At 43.6% G+C, this 25,737-nt stretch overlaps 1 protein-coding gene and 2 pseudogenes across 1 annotated transcript; all 3 read right to left on the bottom strand.

Annotated features, from left to right (window-relative positions):
* Nucleotides 1-846: 846 nt before the first annotated feature.
* Nucleotides 847-5,210, bottom strand: LOC129507954 (endogenous retrovirus group K member 18 Env polyprotein-like). Its single transcript, XM_055322795.1, has 2 exons — nucleotides 4,611-5,210; nucleotides 847-2,306 (listed from the first exon to the last, which is right to left on the bottom strand). Exon 2 carries the CDS (start codon nucleotides 2,303-2,305, stop codon nucleotides 1,400-1,402), a length of 906 nt encoding a protein of 301 aa, XP_055178770.1. The 5' UTR covers nucleotide 2,306; nucleotides 4,611-5,210; the 3' UTR covers nucleotides 847-1,399.
* A 293-nt stretch (nucleotides 5,211-5,503) lies between these two features.
* LOC129508129 (DNA (cytosine-5)-methyltransferase 3A-like) lies at nucleotides 5,504-7,632 on the bottom strand (annotated as a pseudogene).
* A 10,587-nt stretch (nucleotides 7,633-18,219) lies between these two features.
* On the bottom strand, nucleotides 18,220-18,436 carry LOC129507823 (ATP synthase subunit ATP5MJ, mitochondrial-like; annotated as a pseudogene).
* Between the last annotated feature and the right edge of the window lie 7,301 nt (nucleotides 18,437-25,737).

The following is a 25,737-nucleotide window of genomic DNA, read 5'->3' as shown; positions in this document are numbered from 1 at the left end:
ATTCACCTTCAAGCTGCCTCCCTTCTCCATCCAATGTTAAAACCCTTTGCACATAAGGCAACGTGGAAGCTGATGTTTTTACTCATCTCACTGTTTTTAAAGCACCATTATGAAGTCAGGTTGTACAGTAGTTAACAGTACCTTTTATATATATATCTCATATCTGTCATATATACACACACACACACACACACACACACACACACACATATACATATAAACTGGTAGAGGTAACAGTGGCTTCTAGAAATGGATCTTCTTCAAGGTTTCCTGTGTGGTAGGCACCTGAAATACTGCATAAAAGGGTCTTGTGTGATCTGTCTCCCTGCTGCTCATTGGGCTCTGTTCTGCATGACCAGGAATGGTGCTGGCAAGAGAGCTCAGCGGCTGGAAGGAAATTCTGCCGCTGAGGGTCACTATTTTCCGCCCCCTGCTTGTGCTCCTATCTGATCAGGCTAGAGACAATAACAACAAAAGATAGTCAGAAAAAAACTCCAATATATGGATTTCTGTAGGATTTCCTTTTTTTCCCTCCTGTCCTTCCTCTGCAAGGTATTGTTACTATGTCCTGTTACTGGTTTTTGCTGCAATAAACCCTCTTTGTTTCAATCACAGCAAGAAACAAAAACCCAAACAGAAAACCCTTCTGAAAAGAGTAGAAAACAAAAGGTTTGACCAACAAAAAGGGGGGGGGGGAGATGGGAGGGAGCTTGGTTTTGTTTTTAAAAAGGACTGAAGATTAACACTGACAAATCAGGAGGTGATGTCCTGTCGCGGCCAGCGAGAGAAGGTCCGGATTCAGGAACCGGAGGGCAAGGGGATGAGAAATAAACAAGAGACTAAAAGTTCATGGGATAGGAGGTTCCATGCAGCTGTTGGCTACAATGGACAAGCTTTATTTTTGCATGTAGAGTTTATATAGCGTCCGTAAGCAGGCGGCTTATTTCTTTAAGGAGAAGTACATCTCGCGCACAAACATACATTGTTTTCAAAACTAACACCTGTTATTTGTTTAAGCAATAGAGAGGGAATGCCACCTTTAGACTAAACAGTGAGGTTTGTTTATTAAGTAATGTCTGCCAAGGCGGTCATGTGTCAGGCCACCTCCTTGCTTACTTTATGGGAACTTGTCTCGATAACATTTTAAAGGAGAAGCAAATATGTACTTTTACTTCCATAAGGGGGAAGAGCTAGGTGCAGTCCCAGCGGGTTGGCCAGGTGGGACAAGGAGCCTTTGCTCAACCCGGAACCCTGCCTCGCACCGCAGGACTGCGGGTTGGCTAGGGACAACAAGGAGCTTTGCCTCAACTTGCAACCTTGCTTCACACTGCAGGACCGCTCCCAACATCTCCCCCTATATTTTTCAAATGCAAAAAGTGAAGTTGTGCCTTAGAGGAGTTTAGTGATTATTAAATTTTTTGCAAGAGCAGGCAAACATTACATACATCAGAATTAATCCGATTATTAATGCCAAAAATATCCAAAAGGAATATTTCAGTGAATTGAAGGGATTAAAGCCATTTAACTGATTTAAGTTCTCACCGGCTAAATCGCCGGGGTCTTCATAATGCAACATACTTTGACTAATGACGTCTATTTCTTGTTGCAATTTTAAGAGATCCAGACTAATATTAGCATGATTCCAAACCCCTTGTAAATGCATACGTACATTTTCCCATGATCCATTAAAAGGCAGTGGGGTAACACAAATATGTTTATAAGCGTCATGGCAAGTCAATTGGGTTATAGTTTTTAATACAACAAATTGATCACCAAGATATAAAACGGCTTCTTTTAAAGCTTCAATCTGCGCTTCAATTTTTTCATCAATTCTCTTCTGAGCATCAAGAGCAATAGTTACATTTCTAGCAAGTTCATTTACATGTTCAGCGGTCTGAGCATTTTCATGCAAAGATACAACAGATACAGTAGCAGAGGCAATAAGAGCAATAGTAGCCACTATCCCTGCAATTAAAAGTCCAAGAAATCTTCGGGTTCTTCTTAGCTTCTTCACCAATTCTTGAGCTAACTGCATGCCAAAGTTCGCGTACCAAGGTCCTCTCACATCAACAGGGATCATCCAATATGGAGGTTGTTGCACCAGGAATAACTTTGTGTTGAAATCAATCTTCTTATCAAACTTGTGGCTTGCGAGGTTAACTTCTTCATTTGCCTCCATGATGGCAGATTCTGTTTTAGGAGTCCTCTTCCTCCGAGGAGGGCATAAGTTCAGCCGACTCATCTTCCTTCTCAGTTTTGATATCTCTAACAAATTTGGCTGGAACCCAGCGCGGCGCTTCCTCATCCTGTGGGAAGATACAAGCATATCCTCGACCCTGTCTAAGCAAGGGGTCAGGGCCTTTCCACTGTCCTGTCATAGGATCCTTCCACTTTGCCATAAGGGGTGGATCAGTATTTTTTCCCCAATGTTTTTCTGATGGTGTATATCCATCATCATGCACAATCAAAAAATTTAAAATGAATATTGCTAAGTCTAGGTGCATGTGGGGGGAATATTTCATTTTTCCTGCCATAATCTCCCCCTTTTTTAGTTTTTGTAAGGTATTTTTAAGTGTAAGATGAGCTCTTTCAATAATAGCTTGACCTGTAGAGTTGTAAGGGATGCCTGTGGTATGCTGGATGTGAAATGTCTCACAAAAGGTTTTAAAAGCTTGGGATATATAAGCGCTCCCATTATCAGTCTTTAATCGTTTAGGCATTCCCATGTAAGCAAAAGCGTGAAAAAGATGATTTTGAACATCAGTAAAACTTTCACCAGAATGAGCAGAAGCTACGATCATACCAGAATAGGTATCAATAGAAACATGCACAAATTGTAATTTATTAAAAGATGAATAATGTGTTACATCTATTTGCCATTAGGTTTTAAGATTATTAAGTTAACATTTTCTGTCAAATCTCTTTGTTGAAGCTGTGCAGAGGAAATTTTATTTGCTACTAAAGCCAAGGCATCCTCTGCTTCTGGAGTAAGCTGTCTCAAAGATGAAGGGGAGGAGTCCCCTTTTAAAATAGAAAAAAGGGCCTGTAATTGAGAAGTGGTGAGAGACAGTGAAGGGCGGAGCCAATTTATATCACCTAATAATTTTTGGAAGTCATTTAAAGTTTTTAATTGCGAGGTTCTAACTGCGATTTTTGTGGCCTAATACTCTGTTTACTAATAAGATATCCTAAATACTCAAAGGGAGCTTCTCTCTGTACCTTCTCAGGAGCTATTTGAAGTCCAGCAGAGCTAAGACATTGGGAAAGAACCCGAAAGGCGTTAGCCAGGTGTTCACTGGTCTCTGCTGCCAGTAATAGGTCATCCATATAATGAATACAATATACCTCAGGGAATCGTTTCCTGAAAGGGGATTCCCGTTAGAATCAATTTTTGAACTACATCCATTAGCCCAATGATATCCTCTGTGGCATCTAGGGCAAAGGTTTTGAGGTTTTTTTGTAGTTTGAGAAGTTTTTTTCTGAGGGCATTGATTTTTAAAAATGCCCCAATTGGCCACATAAGAAGCATTTTTGATTTATTTTCGTGTTTGGGTTCTTATTTTGTTTTAGTATCTGAGCATGCAATTTTGCAGGAGGGATGCCTTTAAAAGCAGCAGCCAAGGTGACTCCTTGCAAATACGAGGGCCCTATATCTGCGCAAAGGTGCACATAATCTTCAAGAGTTCCCTGGTTCTTCCAAGGTCTTATGGCTGCTTGACAGGCAGCATTAGCATTCTCATAGGCCAATTGTTTAACTATTAAAGTGCCAGCTTCCGCATCAGTGACTATTCTACTGACTGCGGTTAACAATCTGGCCACAAAATCAGAATAATTTTCCTCGGGACCTTGCCTGATTTTTGACAGTTCCTGTGACCTTGTATTTGTGGAAAATAGCTTTTTCCATGCTGACAGAGAACAACTATTAATTTGGGTATAAGCTACTTCAGGAAAATCCAATTGCAAGCCCACGTCATAATACGGACCAGAACCAGTTAACATGTTGTAATCAACAGGAATGTTAGTTCCCCTATTGTAGCTGGCCTGTTTTTCGGCATTTTCAGAGATAAAGGTGGGGGAGGAGGTTTAGCATGACTTAAAACAAAAATCTCCTCCCTTCTATCTTTAAGGTAGGGACCATCAAACGGATCCTCTTCTTCATCATCTATTCTAAGGGACAGTTTATGTAAAGGGGGAGTATGGATTTTTCGATTTTTTAAGCTCCCCCCATCGAGGGTGGAGACTCTTTTTCACTTTTAGAGTTCAAGGAGATGATCTCAATAGAGTCTGTAGGATCCAGAACCTCCTTTATACAATTCCATGTAGTCCATATATCAGGAGGCAGTTGTTCCCCTCTTATTTTTAATTCATTTTTTAGAGTCTGTCCAACTCTCTGCCAATCCGAAAGATCCACCGAGCCCTGATCAGGAAACCAAGGGCATATGATTCCAACTGTATCAAAGAACTTATCCAAGGAGTTATGAGAAACCTTAAACCCCTTTTCCCTTAAAAGAGCCTGTAGAACTTTTAAAAAATACCCATGTTCTACAGATTGCCTTTGTCCCATGATTATTTTACTCCTATCGTTCACGGAGCCGCCGTGATCCCCTTACCTGTACTGTAAACACTTCTTCTTTCACTCTGTCTCGAGTCCCTGTTCGGGCGCCACTTGTCGCGGCCGGCGGGAGAAGGTCCGGATTCAGGAACCGAGGGCAAGGGGATGAGAAAGAAACAAGAGACTAAGAGTTCATGGGATAGGAGGTTGCATGCAGCTGATGGCTACAATGGACAAGCTTTATTTTTGCATGTAGAGTTTATATAGCGTCCGTAAGCAGGCGGCTTATTTCTTTAAGGAGAAGTACATCTCGCGCACAAACATACATTGTTTTTAAAACTAACACCTGTTATTTGTTTAAGCAATAGAGAGGGAATGCCACATTTAGACTAAACAGTGAGGTTTGTTTATTAAGTAATGTCTGCCAAGGCGGTCATGTGTCAGGCCACCTCCTTGCTTACTTTATGGGAACTTGTCTCGATAACATTTTAAAGGAGAAGCAAATATGTACTTTTACTTCCATAAGGGGGAAGAGCTAGGTGCAGTCCCAGCGGGTTGGCCAGGTGGGACAAGGAGCCTTTGCTCAACCTGGAACCCTGCCTCGCACCGCAGGACTGCGGGTTGGCTAGGGACAACAGGGAGCTTTGGCTCAACTTGGAACCCTGCCTCGCACCGCAGGACTGTGGGTTGGCCAGGGACAACAAGGAGCTTTGGCTCAACTTGGAACCTTGCCTCGCACCGCGGGACCGCTCCCAACAATGTCCAACCCTTTGTGCAAGGCAAAGCCCTCTGGTACTTCTGCCTCTGGTTTTGTTTTAAATATCCTTTTTCTATTCTGGGTGCAGATACTTCTCTCCATCCTCATGTTGTTGGTGTTTTGTTGTGTTTTATGTTTTTTTGTTGTTGTTTTGTTTAACTTTGTGTCACAACCTCAGTCTGCCCTCATGTCCCTTACACACAAACAAAATATTCCTTCAGCGGAGCGAAGAGGGGCAGATGACCGGCACGCTCCACGACCGGCCCAGCAGTCTCTGCGTCGCCAAGTGGCTCATGTTGGAGACATCGGTATAGTGGACAGGGAAGCCAAACACCCTTTCCATTTCAGTGCACCATAAGATGTCCTCTTTCTCATTCATGAAGACAGGGAAATGCTGGTCTTTGCCCTGCTTTATGGAGTTCGACCTAGTCCTCCTTGGAGTTCGACCATGGTCCTCACTTTGCTGAACTTGGCTATCCTGCGGTGCTCCAGACACTCCTGCAGCTCCAGCTTATCATTCACACCGTGGATGCCACTGGCCTCCTGTTCATACCAGGAAGGTTCCCCCGGAAGTAGTGGGCCCTGTGTGCAGCTGACACTTCTTTGGCATTAATCATCACAGGGTTGGACTCGAGAAATCGTGAGATGTCCCTCTTGTCACTAATGCCCATGGCTACCACATTCTCAAAGAGCTGGAAGGGGCGGTCATCTCCCTCCTTGGGCCGCGCATCATGCAGCAGGCGGTAGAACTCAAAGAAGAGCCAGCCAGTGCCCTCATAGAGTCCTTTACGGGCAGGATTGACGATGGAGAGATCATTGCAAGGACTGCCCCCAATCACCAGATTGAACGGGCCCCACTCCTGGATATGCTTCTGTGTGACGCTGCGGACATCCCCGACATACATGATCTTCCCCTGGTGCCGTACCATGCCCACTGTGATGGAGTCCTCGCACACCTCGGAGGCGATGTAGCAGTCCACCTGAATCCCCAAATCCTTCAGCACCAGAAGCCCTGTAGCAATTCCATCAACTAGAGACAGCACCCGGATGGGCTTCCTCTTCTCGGCTGGGACAGGCAGGTAAACCTTCAGAGGGTCAAATTCCTGGTCGTGGTTATTGGCGAAGAACATCTGGAGCCGTGAGGGCCAGTCGTCCCGCCGCCGCAGTAGCCTGTAGGTGCCCTTGTGCCCACACATATAGCAGTTCCAGGGGTCCTCCTTGATGGCTGCCTGGGTGGTCCCCGGCCCCATTAAGAGATCCACACACTCCACAACTCCACACAAAAGCACCTGCAGCAGTTATTGTTCCCACACATGAGCACCTCGCCCCCCCCCCCCCCCCCCAGCAAATGGTGTGGTAGGACTGGTAGCTGTCATCATTGTGGTGGTAATACACACTCCAGGAAGCAGTTCTTACAGTTTGGGCACATTTCTCCAACAAAGAGAGGGTGTTCCAGGGCAACGTTGAGGCTCCCACAAGAGATGCAAATGTCCTTGATGTTCCGGCACTTCTGTCGCACTTTGTACACCACCTGCTCTCTTGTGCGTTCATCAATGATCTCCTTGACCTTAGGCTTCTCAGTTGTGCTCTTTTGGGGCTTTTTGGCTGGTGGGGGTGGTACATAGGCAGCTGCCTCAGGTTCAGCCCACGTCTGTGTAAACTTCTTTGTAGGGGTTCTTCTCTTCTTCGGGTGGCTCCAGGCCCTTGGGGCCAGAAGGCTGGAACCCTCTGAGAGTCCACTCGATCATGTTTGTTCTGCACCTCCATGGCCTTGGCAGTGTCATTCTCATCGCTGTCGCGGCACACAGGGAACAACTTCCCCGCGCGGCTACTGGTCACCTGCAGGATCTCACAGATGGCTTTGTGGTACATGGGCTGCTTGTTGTAGGTAGCCTGGTGGAAAGCACTAGAGAAGTTGCTCAGCAGCATCAACTTCTCAACAGCGCATCAACTTCTCAACACACACCAAGAACTTGCTGTCTCCAAACCACATGACCCAACAGGTGCCTTCAGCTGCTCAGCTCCAGCCCATCATCCACCAAGACACAATGCGGCCTGGCCACCAGGAGAAGCCCCGAAGTTTCCCCCACACCAGCTCCCCAATGCCAAAGCCCCGGCCGTCCTCATACTCCGGCTCATTGTCGGCTGCTTTGGTGGTGTTCCTGTCCCCAGCATCTGCCCCCACGGGCTCAGGTGTGGTGGCCACAGTGGGGGATACAGGGTCGGTGGGCTGCTGCTTTGCAGGAGGACTGGCCTCCTCTACCTTCTGAGACTCACCAGACCCCTGGTTTTCATCCATAGCATTCATTACTGTGATCACCTTGGCTTTCTTCTCAGCCCATAAGGCCAGGTACAGCCCCTCTATGTGAAGATTCTTAGCAGCATTATTCATCATAGGCAATAGGTGGAAACGACCCAAATGTCCAAAGCTGGATAAAGAGGTTAACAAAGCTGGCATATCCATAAATACTACTGGGCCATAAAAAGGTATGAAGTATTGCTACGTGTTATCAAGTGGATTAAGCTAACTGACAGGAGCCAATCGCAAAAAAATCAACCCACCATATGATTCCATTTACATGAATGGTCCAGAACAGGTAAATAGAAACAGAAAGTAGATTAGTGGTTGCATAGGGCTGGAGTGAGGAAGGGTCGGAGGATGAAGGATTAGGGGTAGACAGCTACATGAGACTGGTTTTTTGGAAGGAGATGAAATTATTCTAGAATCGTGGAGGTGGCTGCATCACTTTGTGCATACACTTCACATCCTTGCACATACACCTGAAATGGGTAAACTGTCTGATATATGTCTCAATAAAGTGGTTACAAAGAGTGTTGCTATCTAAATGTTGATGACATCCCAGAGTTGCGAGATTTCACAAAAGGAAATATAAAAAAAAAACCCAGCACAGTTCATATGTCCACTAAAAAATAAATAAATAAATTACTGTTTCTCTTAAGTTCAAATTAAACTGGATGCCCTGTATTTTTTTTAATAAATTTTTTATTGGTGTTCAATTTACCAACATACAGAATAACACCCAGTGCTCATCCCATCAAGTGTTCCCCTCAGTGCCCGTCACCAACTCATCCCCACCCCTGCCCTCCTCCCCTTCTACCACCCCTAGTTCGTTTCCCAGAGTTAGGAGTCTTTATGTTCTGTCTCCCTTTCTGATAGTTCCCACACATTTCTTCTCCCTTCCCTTATATTCCCTTTCACTATTATTTATATTCCCCAAATGAATGAGAACATATAATGTTTGTCCTTCTCCGATTTACTTCACTCAGCATAATACCCTCCAGTTCCATCCACGTTGAAGCAAGTGGTGGGTATTTGTCATTTCTAATGGCTGAGGAATATTCCATTGTATACATAAACCACATCTTCTTTATCCAGTCATCTCTCGATGGACACCTGGGCTCCTTCCACATTTTGGCTATTGTGGACATGGCTGCTGGAAACATCGGGGTGCAGGTGTCCCGGCGTTTCATTGCATCTGAATCTTTGGGGTAAATCCCTAACAGTGCAATTGCTGGGTCATAGGGCAGGTCTATTTTTAACTCTTTGAGGAACCTCCACACAGTTTTCCAGAGTGGCTGAACCAGTTCACATTCCCACCAACAGTGTAAGAGGGTTCCCTTTTCTCCGCATCCTCTCCAACATTTGTTGTTTCCTGCCTTGTTAATTTTCCTCATTCTCACTGGTGTGAGGTGGTATCTCATTGTGGTTTTGATTTGTATTTCCCTGATGGCAAGTGATGCAGAGCATTTTCTCATGTGCATGTTGGCCATGTCTATGTCTTCCTCTGAGATTTCTCATGTCTTTTGCCCATTTCATGATTGGATTGTTTGTTTCTTTGGTGTTGAGTTTAATAAGTTCTTTATAGATTTTGGAAACTAGCCCTTTATCTGATACGTCATTTGCAAATATCTTCTCCCATTCTGTAGGTTGTCTTTGAGTTTTGTTGACTGTATCCTTTGCTGTGCAAAAGCTTCTAACCTTGACGAAGTCCCAATAGTTCATTTTTGCTTTTGTTTCTTTTGCCTTTGTGGATGTATCTTGCAAGAAGTTACTGTGGCCGAGTTCAAAAAGGGTGTTGCCTGTGTTCTCCTCTAGGATTTTGATGGAATCTTGTCTCACATTTAGATCTTTCATCCATTTTGAGTTTATCTTTGTGTATGGTGCAAGGGAGTGGTCTAGTTTCATTCTTCTGCATTGGGATGTCCAATTTTCCCAGCACCATTTATTGAAGAGACTGTCTTTCTTCCAGTGGATCGTCTTTCCTCCTTTATCGAATATTAGTTGACCATAAAGTTCAGGGTCCACTTCTGGGTTCTCTATTCTGTTCCATTGATCTATGTGTGTTTTTGTGCCAGTACCACACTGTCTTGATGACCACAGCTTTGTAGTACAACCTGAAATCTGGCATTGTGATGCCCCCAGATATGGTTTTCTTTTTTAAAATTCCCCTGGCTATTCGGGGTCTTTTCTGATTCCACACAAATCTTAAAATAATTTGTTCTAACTCTCTGAAGAAAGTCCATGGTATTTTGATAGGGATTGCATTAAACGTGTAAATTGCCCTGGGTAACATTGACATTTTCACAATATTAATTCTGCCAATCCATGAGCATGGAATATTTTTCCATCTCTTTGTGTCTTCCTCAATTTCTTTCAGAAGTGGATGCCCTGTATTTTATTTGGCAATCCGACTCCCAAGTCTATTACCTCCAACCTAGAACTTACTAATTATCATCAATTCAAGATCCAGGTATCCTACTACACAGTAGGAAGTTCTACTTGGTTAACTGCCAAATAGCAAATGAACTAAAACTAAAATCACCTATCTTATGAAAAAATATTCAAATATGTAAGAAGTGGTATGTCAGGGCTTGTGCAGGTCTCTGGAGCCCTCTCACAACCCCCGATGACCTGGCATCCACAATTGGGTGGCTGGATTAGTGGGTGTGGTGTCTAGAAGCTGAGATTTAACCAACAAGGGGGAGGAGTTCCTTTTATTTTATATTTTATTTTATTTTATTTTATTTTATAATCCTTTGAGATTTTTATTTTTTTATTTTTTTAATAATAAATTTATTTTTTATTGGTGTTCAATTTGCAAACATACAGAATAACACCCAGTGCTCATCCCGTCAAGTGCCCCCCTCACTGCCCGCCACCCAATCACCCTCACCCCCCGCCCTCCTCCCCTTCCACCACCCCTAGTTCATTTCCCAGAGTTAGGAGTCTCTCATGTTCTGTCTCCCTTTCTGATATTCCCCACTTATTTTTTTCTCCTTTCCCCTTATATTCCCTTTCACTATTATTTATATTCCCCAAATGAATGAGCCCATATAATGTTTGTCCTTCTCCGACTGACTTATTTCACTCAGCATAATACCATCCCGTTCCATCCACATTGAAGCAAATGGTGGGTATTTGTCATTTCTAATGGCTGAGTAATATTCCATTGTATACATAAACCACATCTTCTTTATCCGTTCATCTTTCGATGGACACCGAGGCTCCTTCCACAGTTTGGCTATTGTGGACATTGCTGCTAGAAACATCGGGGTGCAGGTGTCCCGGCGTTTCACTGCATCTGAATCTTTGGGGTAAATCCCCAGCAGTGCAACTGCTGGGTCGTAGGGCAGGTCTACTTTTAACTGTTTGAGGAACCTCCACACAGTTTTCCAGAGTGGCTGCACCAGTTCACATTCCCACCAACAGTGCAAGAGGGTTCCCCTTTCTCCACATCCTCTCCAGTATTTGTTGTTTCTTTTTTTAAAAAATTTTTGTTTATTTATTTATGATAGTCACAGAGAGAGAGAGAGAGAGGCACAGAGACATAGGCAGAGGGAGAAGCAGGCTCCATGCACCGGGAGCCCGATGTGGGATTCGATCCCGGTTCTCCAGGATCACGCCCTGGGCCAAAAGCAGGCGCCAAAGCACTGCGCCACCCAGGGATCCCCATTTGTTGTTTCCTGAACAGGCCAATAGCCAGGGAGGAAATTGAAGCAGTCATCAAAAACCTCCCAGGACACAAAAGTCCAGGGCCAGATGGCTTCCCAGGGGAATTCTATCAAACGTTTAAAGAAGAAACCATACCTATTCTACTAAAGCTGTTCGGAAAGATAGAAAGAGATGGAGTACTTCCAAACTCGTTCTATGAGGCCTGCATTACCCTAATTCCAAAACCAGACAAAGACCCCACCAAAAAGGAGAATTATAGACCAATATCCCTGATGAACACGGATGCAAAAATTCTCAACAAGATATTAGCCAATAGGATCCAACAATACATTAAGAAAATTATTCACCATGACCAAGTAGGATTTATCCCCGGGACACAAGGCTGGTTCAACACTCGTAAAGCAATCAATGTGATTGATCACATCAGCAAGAGAAAAAACAAGAACCATATGATCCTCTCATTAGATGCAGAGAAAGCATTCGACAAAATACAGCACCCATTCCTGATCAAAACTCTTCAGAGTGTAGGGATAGAGGGAACATGCCTCAGCATTTTAAAAGCCACCTACGAAAAGCCCACAGCAAATATCATTCTCAATGGGGAAACACTAGGAGCCTTTCCCCTAAGATCAAGAAGAAGACAGGGGGCAGACCCAGTGGCGCAGCGGTTTAGCGCCGCCTGCAGACCAGGGCGTGATCCTGGAGACCCTGGATCGAGTCCCACGTCAGGCTCTCTGTATGATGCCTGCTTCTTCCTCTGCCTGTGTCTCTGCCTCTCCCTCTCTCTTGTCTCTATGAATAAATAAATAAATAAATAAAATCTTTAAAAAAAAAAAAAGAAGAAGAAGACAGGGATGTCCACTGCTATTCAACATAGTACTGGAAGTCCTAGCCTCAGCAATCAGACAACAAAAAGACATAAAAGGCATTCACATTGGCAGAGAAGAAGTCAAACTCTCCCTCTTCGCAGATGACATGATACTGTACATAGAAAACCCAAAAGACTCCACCCCATGATTGCGAGAAGTCATACAGCAGTTCGGCAGTGTGGCAGGATACAAAATCAATGCCCAGAAGTCAGTGGCATTTCTATACACTAACAATGAGACTGAAGAAAGAGAAATTAAGGAATCAATCCCATTGACAATTGCACCCAAAAGCCAAAGATACCTAGGAAGAAACCTAACCTAGGAAGAAACCTAACCAAAGAGGCAAAGGATCTATACCCTAAAAACTATAGAACACTTCTGAAAGAAATTGAGGAAGACACAAAGAGATGGAAAAATACTCCATGGTCATGGATTGGAAGAATTAATATAGTGAAAATGTCAATGCTACCTAGGTCAATTTACACATTTAATGCAATCCCTATCAAAATACCATGGACTTTCTTCAGAGAGCTGGAACAAATTATCTTAAGATTTGTGTGGAAAGGTAATTATTTTAAATTAATGTGGCTACGAACTGCTGCCATCCTTAACGTCAGAAAATATATTCATTCCTTCTAATTTTTGCTGTCACCATGCATCTACTCAAGTTAAATTCCAGCTCATGAATATTGTCCATTAGGAGCCTAAACGTTCCTGCTATTATTTCATATTCTTCCTCTAAACAAGGGCAGGCACACATTGGCTCCATTAGTGCACACAGCCAGATCACCACCATTCAGGGAAATCATCTAGGTATTTTTGGTAGAATCTTTAACAATTTCCATGCCCGTCAGGGAAGTGGAACCAGGCTGTTTTGTTCTGCCTTGCAGAAGGCAACAATTTGATCTCTGGTTTATGAGACAGCGCTCAAAATATTTTTCCATGTTTTCCCACCAAGAGAATCTGACATCAGCATGGTTTTACCTTTACCAGTGAATGCAGGCTTTTCTCACCAAACATATCCCAGAGGAAGGTCAGGTCTTCCTGGCTGTCCACATGTGGCCCCAGCTGGCCTGGCACAACAGCCAACAGCTCATACAGACCTAGAAAGTGAAAATAAAACACAAAGCGTAATCGTAGAGTGATCTCATTAATTTCACTTAAGGTGTGTGTGAAGGATGGCTGGAACATGTCGTTTTTACTGGATCAGTATTCTGAGCCATCAAGCAGAATGCTTCTCCGAGGAAGCCAAGGAACCTTTTTGATTTTTAAAGCCCAAACAAATATGCAGCATCAACAGGCTAGCCTAACCTTTCGTTTGTCAACATTCTCCAGGCATCCAAGTGGACACAACCCGAGGCAGAAACCGTGTACAAGCTTTCAGAGGAAGAAAAAAACTAAATTGTCACTACATTTGCCTCAGTGTTAGCCAAAGAGCAAAATGAGTCATGAATAGGAAAAACTTCCTTAGAAGAGCAGAAAATTGATAGTGGCCCATTAAAAAGGTTTTGTGGTTTCCAAAGAGTTCCTAATGATATATAGCTTCAAAACCATTTGCATTATCTACGTCCAAATTCAAGTTCCAAAAAGCTAAGGCCTATTTTTTTTTAAAGATTTATTTTTTTTAAAGTTTTTATTTATTTATGATAGTCACACAGAGAGAGAGAGAGAGGCAGAGACACAGGCAGAGGGAGAAGCAGGCTCCATGCACCGGGAGCCTGACGAAGCTAAGGCCTATTAAGCCATACATGGTGTTGCTTTCTTGTAGCTGCTCATTATTCAAAAGCAACAACCACAAGCTACACAGAACTGAGTTTACCTTTAACTCCAATCTGGGAGTATGCTGTACCCTCTGAAAGAGTTAAGGAAAAGGATGCAGGTTCCTCGGGGCCCTCCTCACTAGAAGCTTCCTGGGGCTAGACAGTAGTGCCCTGTTCCACCAGTAGCCTGTTGCAGAAACCCTCCACCTCCTTTGGGGGCCATCAGACTCCTGTCCAAGAACTGTTACGACAGTGCCTGCCCGGGGCCTCTTCAGGGAGGTGACCTAGAAGAAGTCAGGATCAACTCTCAGCACACATTTCACTTTCCAGTGGGATTATATGAAGTAAAAAGGAGAAACTTCCTTTTATTTCTGTCTGCTGTCTACAAGAGCACTGAAACCTCCTGGGAACTATGACACAGGAGCGTGTTGTTATTCCTGCTCTGAAGTGCTGCTGTTCATCACAGGGACAGCTTTACAAGATATGTAACTAGCAAAGAATCGTAAATTATGACCTGCTGATTAGTATATCTATTATCTTCCTAAAGTATTATCCTATTCTGATAATCAGTGATCATTCACCAAATGTATTTGCTTTCCCTTGGAAAGATGGATCTGTAACTTGAGACGTTAAACTCAAACATTCCTGGGACTGCATGTGGCTAAAAAGATCTATTCTACTTTAGGGGGATAAAAATGTCTCCCTATTACATTCTTAAGTATTCTTGATGATTTACACCTATTCCCTTAAAAACCTGGCATCGTGCCTAAGCTAGCTCTTATTTATGATTTCAATCACCCAGGTGTCCCCGTGTTTTCTATTTTAATTTAGATAATAAGGCATATGTCATCAATCTCGAAGTGATTTGCTATTTGGTTAGTCCCCCAGACTCCTTTCAGGTTTTATCCACAAATTAGAAATTATAGGGATCTTTCACTTTATGTGTTTTATGCGGATGCTTATTCCTCTGCTCCTCTTGGTTCTTCATTAGAGAACCAAATTTTTTGAAGTGAAGTTGAGTAAAGGTATAGACAGAATTCTAGTAAGGGGCAGTTGCCACTTGAGGAAGTCTTAAGAAATCACTTTATTATTTTTTAAAACTCTCTTTTTTTTAAGATTTTATTTATTCATAAGAGAGACACACAGAGACAGAGAGAGAGAGTCAGAGACACAGGCAGAGGGAGAAGCAGGCTCCATGCAGGGAGCCCACAGTGGGAGTTGATCCTGGGTCTCCAGGATCAAGCCCTGGCCCAAAGGCAGTGCTAAACTGCTGAGCCACCCGGACTGCCCAATATTTAAAAACTTTTTATCAGGGACGCCTGGGTGGTTCAGTGCTTAAGCGTCAGCCTTCAGCCCAGGGTGTGATCCTGGAGTTCTGGGATCGAGTCCCACTTTGGGCTGCCTGCATGGAGCCTGCTTCTCTTTCTACCTATGTCTCTGCCTCTCTCTCTGTTTGTCTCATGAATAAATAAAATCTTTAAAAAATTCATCAAATGCCTCTTTTGTGCCAACCACAGGACTACATGCCTTGTTCCCTTGCATTCTTATAACAATCATATTAACTACCTTTTTTCCTCTTGCTTTAACTGTACTTTGGGATAACTGTGGATTCATGTGTTGAAAGACATAATACAGATCCCGTGTACCCTTGACCCTGCTTCCTCCAGTGGTGACATCTCACATAGTTATGGTAACCATGTGGGTACATCGTCACTGATGCAGTCCCTTAGGCTTTTTCAGATTTTACCTGTATTATATGCACATGTGTGTGTGCATATGTTTGTGTATTTTTTCCTGTGTAGATTACCATTTCTCTTGAACATATGATGGAAAGAAGTTATGGGAGGTAAATGAAGTATAGACCTGGTTTGAATCTAGGTCTGTTTGACTCAGAGTTTTGATTTTTTTTTTTTTTTTTTTTTTATGATAGTCACACAGAATGAGAGAGAGAGAGGCAGAGACACAGGCAGAGGGAGAAGCAGGCTCCATGCACCGGGAGCCCGACGTGGGATTCGATCCTGGGTCTCCAGGATCGTGCCCTGGGCCAAAGGCAGGCGCCAAACCGCTGCGCCACCCAGGGATCCCTCAGAGTCTTGATTTTTCAAAGCAGTAGTGATGGGCACTCCTGGGTGGTGCAGTGGGTTGAGTGTCTGACTCTTGGTCTCAGCTCCAGCCATGATCAGGGTCATGATTTGGAGCTTCGTGTCAAGCTCCACGCTGAGCGTGGAGTCTGCTTAAGATTCTGTCTCCCTGGGATCCCTGGGTGGCGCAGCGGTTTGGCGCCTGCCTTTGGCCCAGGGCGCGATCTTGGAGACCCGGGATCGAGTCCCACGTCGGGCTCCCGGTGCATGGAGCCTGCCTCTCTCTCTCTGTGTGTGTGACTATCATAAATAAAAATTAAAAAAAAAAAAAGATTCCGTCTCCCTCTGCCCCGTCCCCTGCCTCTCTGTAAAATAATCTTAAAATAATAGTCCTGATGAATAACAGTAATAATAACAACAATAGCTGAAGCTGAGTCACATATGAAATAGACTATTTACCATGTGCCGGGGCTGTTCTAATATATTACCTGTTAACGCCCCCCCCCCCAAGAACTATACCTCATAAATCATGTTATAGTTGAACTTGTATCATTAATTAAACTAACCATATTTCCAAGGAACAAGGAATTCCCTTTACTGCTCCTGAAATCAATAATAAAATAGTGGAATTCTACCTCCTTTTTACATAATTTTCAATTTAAACCTCTGACCTTAACCACTGATCTTGGCAATTGCCAAGTTTTTGAAGGTGTATGTATCTATGTATGTGTAAAGTGAGACCTGTATTTTTATACATCGATTATGCTGGGACACCTTACAAATACTTCATGAGAAGCTGAGCAACTAACGTTGGCTCAGGGCGTGAGTCCGGCCCAGGATCCAGCCCCACAGTGGCCTTCCTATGGGGAGCCTGCTTCTCCCTCTGCCTGTGTCTCTGCCTCTCTGTGTGTCTCTCACAAATCAGTAAGTAGAATCTTTTACAAATAAAATAGAAAACACATATAAGAAAATCAACTTCTGGCCCCGATATTTAAACTATGGCTCTTTAAAATCATAAACAAGGAAAAACATTTTAAGAGTAACAGATGAGTCCTAGGAGACCATGAAAACCAGCCCAGCGCAGCCCGCGCCGCACCCACGCCCCGGGAGCGCAGGCGCCCGAGGCGTGGGTAGCCCAGGGGTCGCCGGCCGCCCCGCGGTCCCAGCGCCGCCCGCGCGGCCGGGGCCAGGGCGCCGCGAAGTTAGCGCGCGGCCCCCCACGTGCCTCAGCGCCCCGCATCGGGACGACGGACCGGCGCCAGGTGCGGCGGGCGGCGTGGCCGGAGCCTCCCGAGCCGTCCAGGGACCGGCCGCCCTGCCGCTGGCGCTGCCCTAAACCCGAGCCGCTTCCGCCTGCGCCCCTGTTCCCTCGCGGCTACCCCGCGGGAGCCGGACCCCGCCCCGTCCTCAGTCCCCGCAGCTCCCCCAGCCCGCCCGCCCGTCCGTCCGCCCGCACAGCCCGCGCCGCACCCACGCCCCGGGAGCGCAGGGTCGGGGAACCCCCGCCGGCGAGGGACGAGGCCGCCGCGCAGCCCGCGACCGTGCGCCCCAGCTGCTCGGGGTCCCCGCCCGCGGCCCCGCGGCTCGCACCTTCCTCAGCGCACACATCCTCGGGCGCTCGGAGTTCAGCAGGCGCAGGGCGACAGGGCGGGCGGCCCGGCCGTCCGTCCGTCCGGCCGTCCGTCCGTCCGTCCGCGGGGCCGCCGCCGCGCGCTCCCACGGCGCTCCAGCCCGGCGCACGCTCGGAGCCCCCCGCCGGCGCCTGCGCACTGGGCGCCCGAGAGGCCTGGCGCGCGGGGGGCGGCGGGCGCGCGGAGGCATCTGGGGAGGGGCCAGGCCCGCGCCCCCGCCGCCCCGCTGCCCCGCCCCGCACGCCCCCTGTGGTGGGCACCCTTGCCCGCCGGCAGCCCCAGAGTCCCAGCACCTATGTTCCAGGCTGTAACTTAGGTCCTTCACTGCATCTTCTGCCTTGAGTGCAAAGACAAGAAAAGAGCAAGCACACATCATCCCAGGAGGGTCTAAAAAATAATCATAAGCACGACACTTTTTTGCTGCCCAATATTTTTTGTTTGGTGTGCCTCACAGATACCTTTATTCACGTCACAAAGGAAATGACATGTTTACAAGTTTACAGCAAGGCTCCATGTTCCCGTCTAACAGAGCTTACTGAGCTCTACAGCCAGGCTGATGTTCCTTCCAGCTGGCCTGTGTTCTAAGTAGAGCTGCTTAGTGATGACCATGAGCAGGAGCAGGACTCGAAGCTTTCAGAGCTTTACTTCCTTCATCAGCACTCCTAATTTTATAAGTGATGAAGCCCATCAACCCCATTCCTACTCAAATCTCCTGATAAACTTGGGTAGAATAGGGCTTCATGGGGACCCAAATGTTTTTAAAAAGACTTTGAAACGTTTGGTATAGGACCCCTGGTGCATGCCTCAGGGATCTGCCCGGCCAAGGACTCGGAAAGGTCACTGGGTGCCATATTGCCTAGTTCTTAAAGCACTGACCCTGAATGAAGGCCCAGGAACCCCACGCACTTTCTGGTTACATTTAGGTAATTGAAAATCTAGTAGTCAAAATGTCCAGTCTTTTGGAATTAGCAAAGTTGTGAACATGACGTGAGGTTAATTAGTTTTCCTATCTAGAACTTGAGCCTGTGGCAGGTGGTTTGCAGTGGGAGAGTGAATATAGTCATTAAAGCTTCGCTATTTTTCATCTCCCCTCCTTCTCACTATTCTGTAGACATTTTAGGGGGAAAAAAACCCTGTTATTATGTTCATTATATAGCTTGATGAATTTTCACAAAGTAAAACAATGTAAAAAGTCATGTAATGCAGATTCTTTGGGTGTTGTCCATTATGAAATATCTTATTTCTTTTTCTTTCTCTTTTCCCTCAATACTTGAAATACTTCCCTCCACTCCTTTTCCTGCTTGCATGGTTTCTGAGAAGTAGGATGTGATTCTTATCTTTGTTCCTCTATAGATAATGTGTTATTTTGCTCTCCTGCTTCTTTCAATATTTTTTTTTTCCTTTGGTCTTTGATTTTCTTTGGTTTGAAGATGATATTCCTAGGTGTAGATATTTTGACATTTATTCTCTTTGGTGTTCTCTGAACTTCCTGGAGCTGTGGATAGGTGTCTGACATTAATTTGGGGAAATTCTCAGTCATTATTGTTTCATATTTTCTTCTGTCCCTTTCTTCTCCTTTTGGTATTCTCATTTTTTTTAAATTTTTATTTATTTATGATAGTCACAGAGAGAGAGAGAGAGAGAGAGAGAGAGAGAGAGAGAGGCAGACACATAGGCAGAGGGAGAAGCAGGCTCCATGCACCGGGAGCCTGACGTGGGATTCGATCCCAGGTCTCCAGGATCACGCCCTGGGCCAAAGGCAGGCGCCAAACCACTGCGCCACCCAGGGATCCCTGGTATTCTCATTATGTGTACGTTACACCTTTTGTAGTTGCCAACAGTCCCTAGAATTCTGTTCTCCATTTTTCATCTTTGTTCTCTTTGCTTTTTAGTTTTTGATGTTTCTATTGCTATATCCTCTAGCTCACCGATTCTTTCCTCAGTTATGTACAGTCTGTATAAACTTATGAAAGTCATTCTTCATTTCTCTTACAGTGTTTTTTTTAAATCTTTTTTTATCTCTAGTATTTTGGGAGGTTCTTTATTAGAATTTTTATCTCTTAGCTTACACTGCCCTCTGTTCTTGTATGCTTTCTACTTTATCCATTAAAGTTCTTAGCATATTAATCATAGTCATTTCAAATACTCAGTCTGATGATTCCAATATCCCTGGCATATCTGGTGCATTTCTGGTGTACCAAGCATCCTGATGCTTGTTCTGCCCTTTCAAACTTTATTTTTGCCTTTTGGTATATCTTTTAATTTTTTCTTGATAATCACACATGGGTACTGGGTAAAAGCAACTCCAGTGAATAGGCCTCTGCTGGTGGAGAGGTTTGGGAAAGGGGAAGCATTTTAAGTTCGGTGATTAGGTCATCTCTCAGTGATCCTGTGTTTCTGGGCAGTGAACTTTGCAAGGGCTTTTCTGTTTCTTCTTCCCATTTAAGTGAGACAGGATGACACCAATGAACTAGAGTTGGGTATTGTCTTTTTCCCAGGCAATTTAGCCTTTGATAATACCCCAGCAGCTTAGGTTCTGGTTAACTAGATTTCCCTAAGAACAGGCCTGTGAAGAAGAACAGAGCACTCTGGTTTATTTCAAAATGGTTCCTTATTCTCTCTCCTTGCAGGAAGCCTGAGGGGATTGATTTTTTTCCCAGTATTTACTATGGGAATCTGGTTGAGCTCCTAGAGGTGAATCTCACAATGTTGTGAATCTTCCCTCTGCCTTGGTCCCCTTGGAGTTTTTAACTCTGAGAGTTGTCTACACTGAGCCTCCAGCAATTCTTTCAATTACAGTTCAAAATTTCTTACCCCAGCACTGGTTCTTGTGGCAATTTCTTCATGAGTCTCTGCTCTGGGAAGCTCTGGTGATCTGTGTTCACCCATCTCTCCAGTCGGGGCAGCAGTTTGTCTTTTGTCTTCCCCTCTCCCCCAAGGAGAGTTGTTGATTTTTTAGTCTGTTTAGTTTGTACTTGTTGGAACACAATGGTGACTTCCAAGCTCCTTAAACTTTCACCATCATTACTGATGTTCACTTGGTATAGAATTCTAAGTTGTATTAATTTCAGTAATTATATATATATTTTTTAAAATTCTAGACTTTCCACTTAATTTTTCACAGATTCAGTTTCTCTGGTGAAATCTGATCAGTTTCCTGAACATACTATCACAGTTATTTTATTTTTTAAAGATTTTATTTATTTATTCATAGACACAGAGAGAGAGAGAGAGAGGCAGAGACACAGGCAGAAGGAGAAGCAGGCTCCATGCACGGGAGCCAGACGTGGGATTCGATCCTGGGTCTCCAGGATCACAGCCCAGGCTGCAAGGCAGGCGCCAAACCGCTGCGCCACCAGGGCCTGATCAGTTCCGAACATACTATCACAGTTATTTTTTTTTTAAAGTTTTATTTATTCATGATAGTCACACACACACACAGAGAGAGAGAGAGAGAGGCAGAGACACAGGCAGAGGGAGAAGCAGGCTCCATGCACGGGAGCCCGATGTGGGATTCGATCCCGGGTCTCCAGGATCGCACCCCAGGCGCAAAGGCAGCGCTAAACCGCTGCGCACCACCGGGTTGCCCATCATAGTTATTTTAAAGTCCGCGTCTGGTAGCTCAAATATCTGGATCACCCATAGGTCTGTTTCTGTTAATTCTTTTTTTGTGTGTCTCTTTAGACACTTGGTAACCCTGAACTGAATGCCACACATTTTGTTAACAAATATTAGAGTCTATGGATGCTGTTATATTTTTCCATAAAAGATTTTGTTTGTTTTCTGGCCAAATAATTAGCTGATTTAAGGCTGAGTTTCTAGTCCTTGTGAGATCTGGTCCATTTTTGCTTTGTTCTAACTCTACAGTGTGATCCTGCAGAGATTCTGCACTGAAGTGGACACTAAACTTCTGATTTTATTCCCCAGTGTGATGTAGTGCCATAAGATATGCTTAGCTTTTCTGTTTCCCAGGAGCTGCTTTCTGCTCTTGTCTCTCCAAATTTGGCCACTTTGTCATACACATTGGTAAATGATTAGATTGATGTAAGTAGTATAGAAAGTCATGCTCACTTCGGTGATTTGTTTCTGCTTGGTAGCATCATGGTTTTTTTAAGTCCCATCTCCCCAAATAAGTGCCATGCCTTCTAACATCTTTGATGGCTTCAAAGAGATTGTTTTCAGTTGTTGTTTTGTTTTGTTTTGCTTTGTTTTTCCATTCCATCTAATTTTTCTAGTTGTTCTCATTTGAAGAATTGGTCTGCCAGAACTAATACATTAGATCCGGAGGTGTTTTAGATGTAGTATACATCACATTCTTTCAGATTCTATTGGCCAAAAGAGATCTCATGGCTCCTCCTAGATACAAGGTGGGCTACAAAATGTAGTCTTCCTATGTGCCCATGAAGAAATTAAGTAATTTAGTGAAAATATAACATGTTTTTCTGTTGTAGGCAATGACTTGGGGATTTATTATGTATTTGGAGATTTCAGTGTGATCTTTATGCATTTTCAGCCCAATTTTAAACAAATGCTTAAAGATAGGGAAAGGGGCCATAGAATAATCTGTGTATATATTTTTTAAAAAAATTCAGTACTTATTAAATTTATTTTTTGTTTCGAGCACTATGCTAGGCACATTCACATCTGTCCTATTCTTGAATCCTCATTTGGATCCTGCAAAGTACATGTTACTATTTTCCACATTTGTATATGGTATGTGTGAGACTGAAGTGGTTAATTTGTGCTTTGTGATGTGGAGTAAAGACTGATTAATTCATTCCATAAGATAATTTTTCTTTTTTATTGTTGCAAGTCACTCTTATTACATCTAGATGCAAGATAATACAGTAATTGAAACCAAGAGCTCTGGAACTAGGCGTTTTAGTCCTGTCTCTATCACTTCCTGATTGGTTCAACCAGCAGACAATTTACTTCATTTCCTTGCCTCGTTTTCCTGTTCTGTACAAATAGAGATAATAATAGATTGTTGTATTGAATAAATTAATTTGAAAAGAGCCAGGAAGTGCCTATTATATAATAAACACTCAATAATTATTAACTATTAACATTATGTGGAAGCAGATGATTTCATTGCTATTTTTATTACCTATTTATATAATGCATTGTAGCTTTATAAGAGCTGTCCTAGAATACAAGTCCTGTGAGTTCAGGGACTTTTTTACTCAGTAGGAAGTACAACATTTGGCACCAATGAAAGATGCAGGTTATTGAATTTCAAATCATAAAAGGAGAAAGGTTTGGCTGCCTTTTTTCATCTAGCTTTGTCATTTCCAGGTAATAGTGTCTATCATATATTTTTTCCCTCTTTTATTTGCCTCCTCCCCTTTTTTGGCAAAGAACCTATTTTCCCCAGTGTTAAAGTCCTAAATAGCTCTGAATATATCAGTTATAAACTTATCTCTCTTGAATTAGAGATTACTGCAAATCATGATTAAAGAGTTGAGAGGAGCACATGTAATTTGGATGAGGTAGTAGATACCTACTTGCTAACATGGATGTAAAATGTAATGCATTTACACTGTCACAAACCATCTTGTACTATGACTTGTTTCATAATATCTGTACTCAATACCATGTACTTTTTTTTAATTTTTATTTATTTACGAGAGTCACACAGAGAGAGAGAGAGAGAGAGAGAGGCAGAGACACAGGCAGAGGGAGAAGCAGGCTCCATGCACTGGGAGCCCGACGTGGGATTCGATCCCGGGTCTCCAGGATCGCGCCCTGGGCCAAAGGCAGGCGCCAAACCGCTGCGCCGCCCCAGGGATCCCAAGGTGATGCTGGCCTCATAGAACGAATTTGGAAGTACTCCATCTCTTTCTATCTTTCCAAACAGCTTTAGTAGAATAGGTATGGTTTCTTCTTTAAACGTTTGATAGAATTCCCCAGGGAAGCCATCTGACCCTGGACTTTTGTGTCCTGGGAGGTTTTTGATGACTGCTTCAATTTCCTCCCTGGTTATTGGCCTGTTCAGGTTTTCTATTTCTTCCTGTTCCAATTGTGGTAGTTTGTGGTTTTCCAGAAATGCATCCATTTCTTCTAGATTGCCTAATTTATTGGCATAGAGCTGTTCATAATATGTGTTTAACATCGTTTGTATTTCCTTGGTGTTGTAGTGATCTCTCCTTTCTCATTCATGATTTTTATTGAGTCTTCTCTCTCTTCTTTTTAATAAGGCTGGCTAATGGTTTATCTATCTTATTAATTCTTTCAAAGAACCAACTCCTGGTTCTGTTGATCTGTTCCACAGTTCATCTGGTCTCGATTTCGTTGAGTTCTGCTCGAATCTTTATTAACTCTCTTCTTCTGTTGGGTGTAGGATCTATTTGCTGTTTTTTCTCTAGTTTTTTTATGTGTAAGGTTAGCTTTTGTATTTGAGTTCTTTCCAGTTTTTGAATGGATGCTTGTATTGCGATGTATTTCCCCCTCAGGACTGCTTTTGTTGCATCCCAATGATTTTGAACGGTTGTATCTTCATTTTCATTAGTTTCCATGAATCTTTTTAATTCTTCCTTAATTTCCTGGTTGACCCTTTTATCTTTTAGCAGGATGGTCCTTAACCTCCACGTGTTTGAGGTCCTTCCAAACTTCTTGTTGTGATTTAGTTCTAATTTCAAGGCATTATGGTCTGAGAATATGCAGGGGACGATCCCAATCTTTTGGTACCAGTTCACACCCGATTTGTGACCCAGTATGTGGTCTATTCTGGAGAAAGTTCCATGTGCACTTGAGAAGAATGTGTATTAAGTTGAGTTTGGTTGTAAAGTTCTGTAGATATCTGTGAAATCCATCTGGTCCAGTGTATCATTTAAAGCTCTCGTTACTTTGGAGATGTGCTTAGAAGACCTATCGAGTATAGAAAGAGCTAGATTGAAGTCACCAAGTATAAGTGTATTATTATCTAAGTATTTCTTCACTTTGGTTTTTAATTGATGGATATATTTGGCAGTTCCCACATTCGGGGCATATATATTGAGGATTGTTAAATTCTCTTGTTGGATAGATCCTTTAAGTATGAGATAGTGTCCCTCTACACCTCTTACTACAGTCATTGAGGTAAATTTTAGTTTATCTGATATAAGGATGGCTACCCCTGCTTTCTTTTGAGGACCATTTGAATGGTAAATGGTTCTCCAACCTTTTATTTTCAGGTTGTAGGTGTCCTTCTGTCTAAAATGAGTCTCTTGTAGACAGCAAATAGATGGGTCCTGCTTTTTTATCCAGTCTGAAACCCTGCGCCTTTTGATGGGGTCATTAAGCCCGTTCAGGTTCAGAGTTACTATTGACAGATATGAGTTTAGTGTCATCATGATATCTATTCAGTCCTTGTTTTTGTGGATTGTTCCACTGAACTTCTTCTTAAAGGGGAGTTTTAAGAGTCCCCCTTAAAATTTCTTGCAGAGCTGGTTTGGAGGTCACATATTCTTTCAGTTCCTCCTGTCCTGGAAGCTCTTTATCTCTCCTTCCATTTTGAATGAGAGCCTTGCTGGATAAAGTATTCTTGGTTGCATGTTCTTCTCATTTAGGACCCTGAATATATCCTGCCAGCCCTTTCTGGCCTGCCAGGTCTCTGTGGAGAGGTCTGCTGTTACCCTAATATTCCTCCCCATGAAAGTCAGGGACTTCTTGTCTCTTGCTGCTTTAAGGATCTTCTCTTTATCTTTGGAATTTGCAAGCTTCACTATTAAATGTCGAGGTGTTGAACGGTTTTTATTGATTTTAGGGGGGGATCTCTCTATTTCCTGGATCTGAATGCTGTTTCCCTTCCCAGATTAGGAAAGTTTTCAGTTAGGATTTGTTCAAATACATATTCTGGCCCTCTGTCCCTTTTGGCGCCCTCGGGAACCCCAATTAAACGTAGGTTTTTCTTCCTCGGGCTGTCGTTTATTTCCCTTAATCTATCTTCATGGTCTTTTAATTGTTTGTCTCTTTTTTCCTCAGTTTCCCTCTTTGCCATCAACTTGTCTTCTATGTCACTCACTCGTTCTTCCACCTCGTTAACCCTCGTCGTTAGGACTTCTAGTTTGGATTGCATCTCATTCAATTGATTTTTAATTTCTGCCTGATTGGATCTAAATTCTGCAGTCATGAA

This window comes from Nyctereutes procyonoides, unplaced genomic scaffold, assembly GCF_905146905.1.
Source record: "Nyctereutes procyonoides isolate TBG_1078 unplaced genomic scaffold, NYPRO_anot_genome, whole genome shotgun sequence".
NCBI classification, from domain to species: Eukaryota; Metazoa; Chordata; class Mammalia; order Carnivora; family Canidae; genus Nyctereutes; species Nyctereutes procyonoides.
The sequence above is the reverse complement of the archived record's forward strand: the minus strand, read 5'-3'. Positions and strand labels throughout refer to the sequence as shown.

What these genes read in the sequence shown, in the direction of transcription:
- LOC129507954 (XM_055322795.1), bottom strand. Translation starts at nt 2,305, where the DNA reads ATGAGGAAGCGCCGCGCTGGGTTCCAGCCAAATTTGTTAGAGATATCA.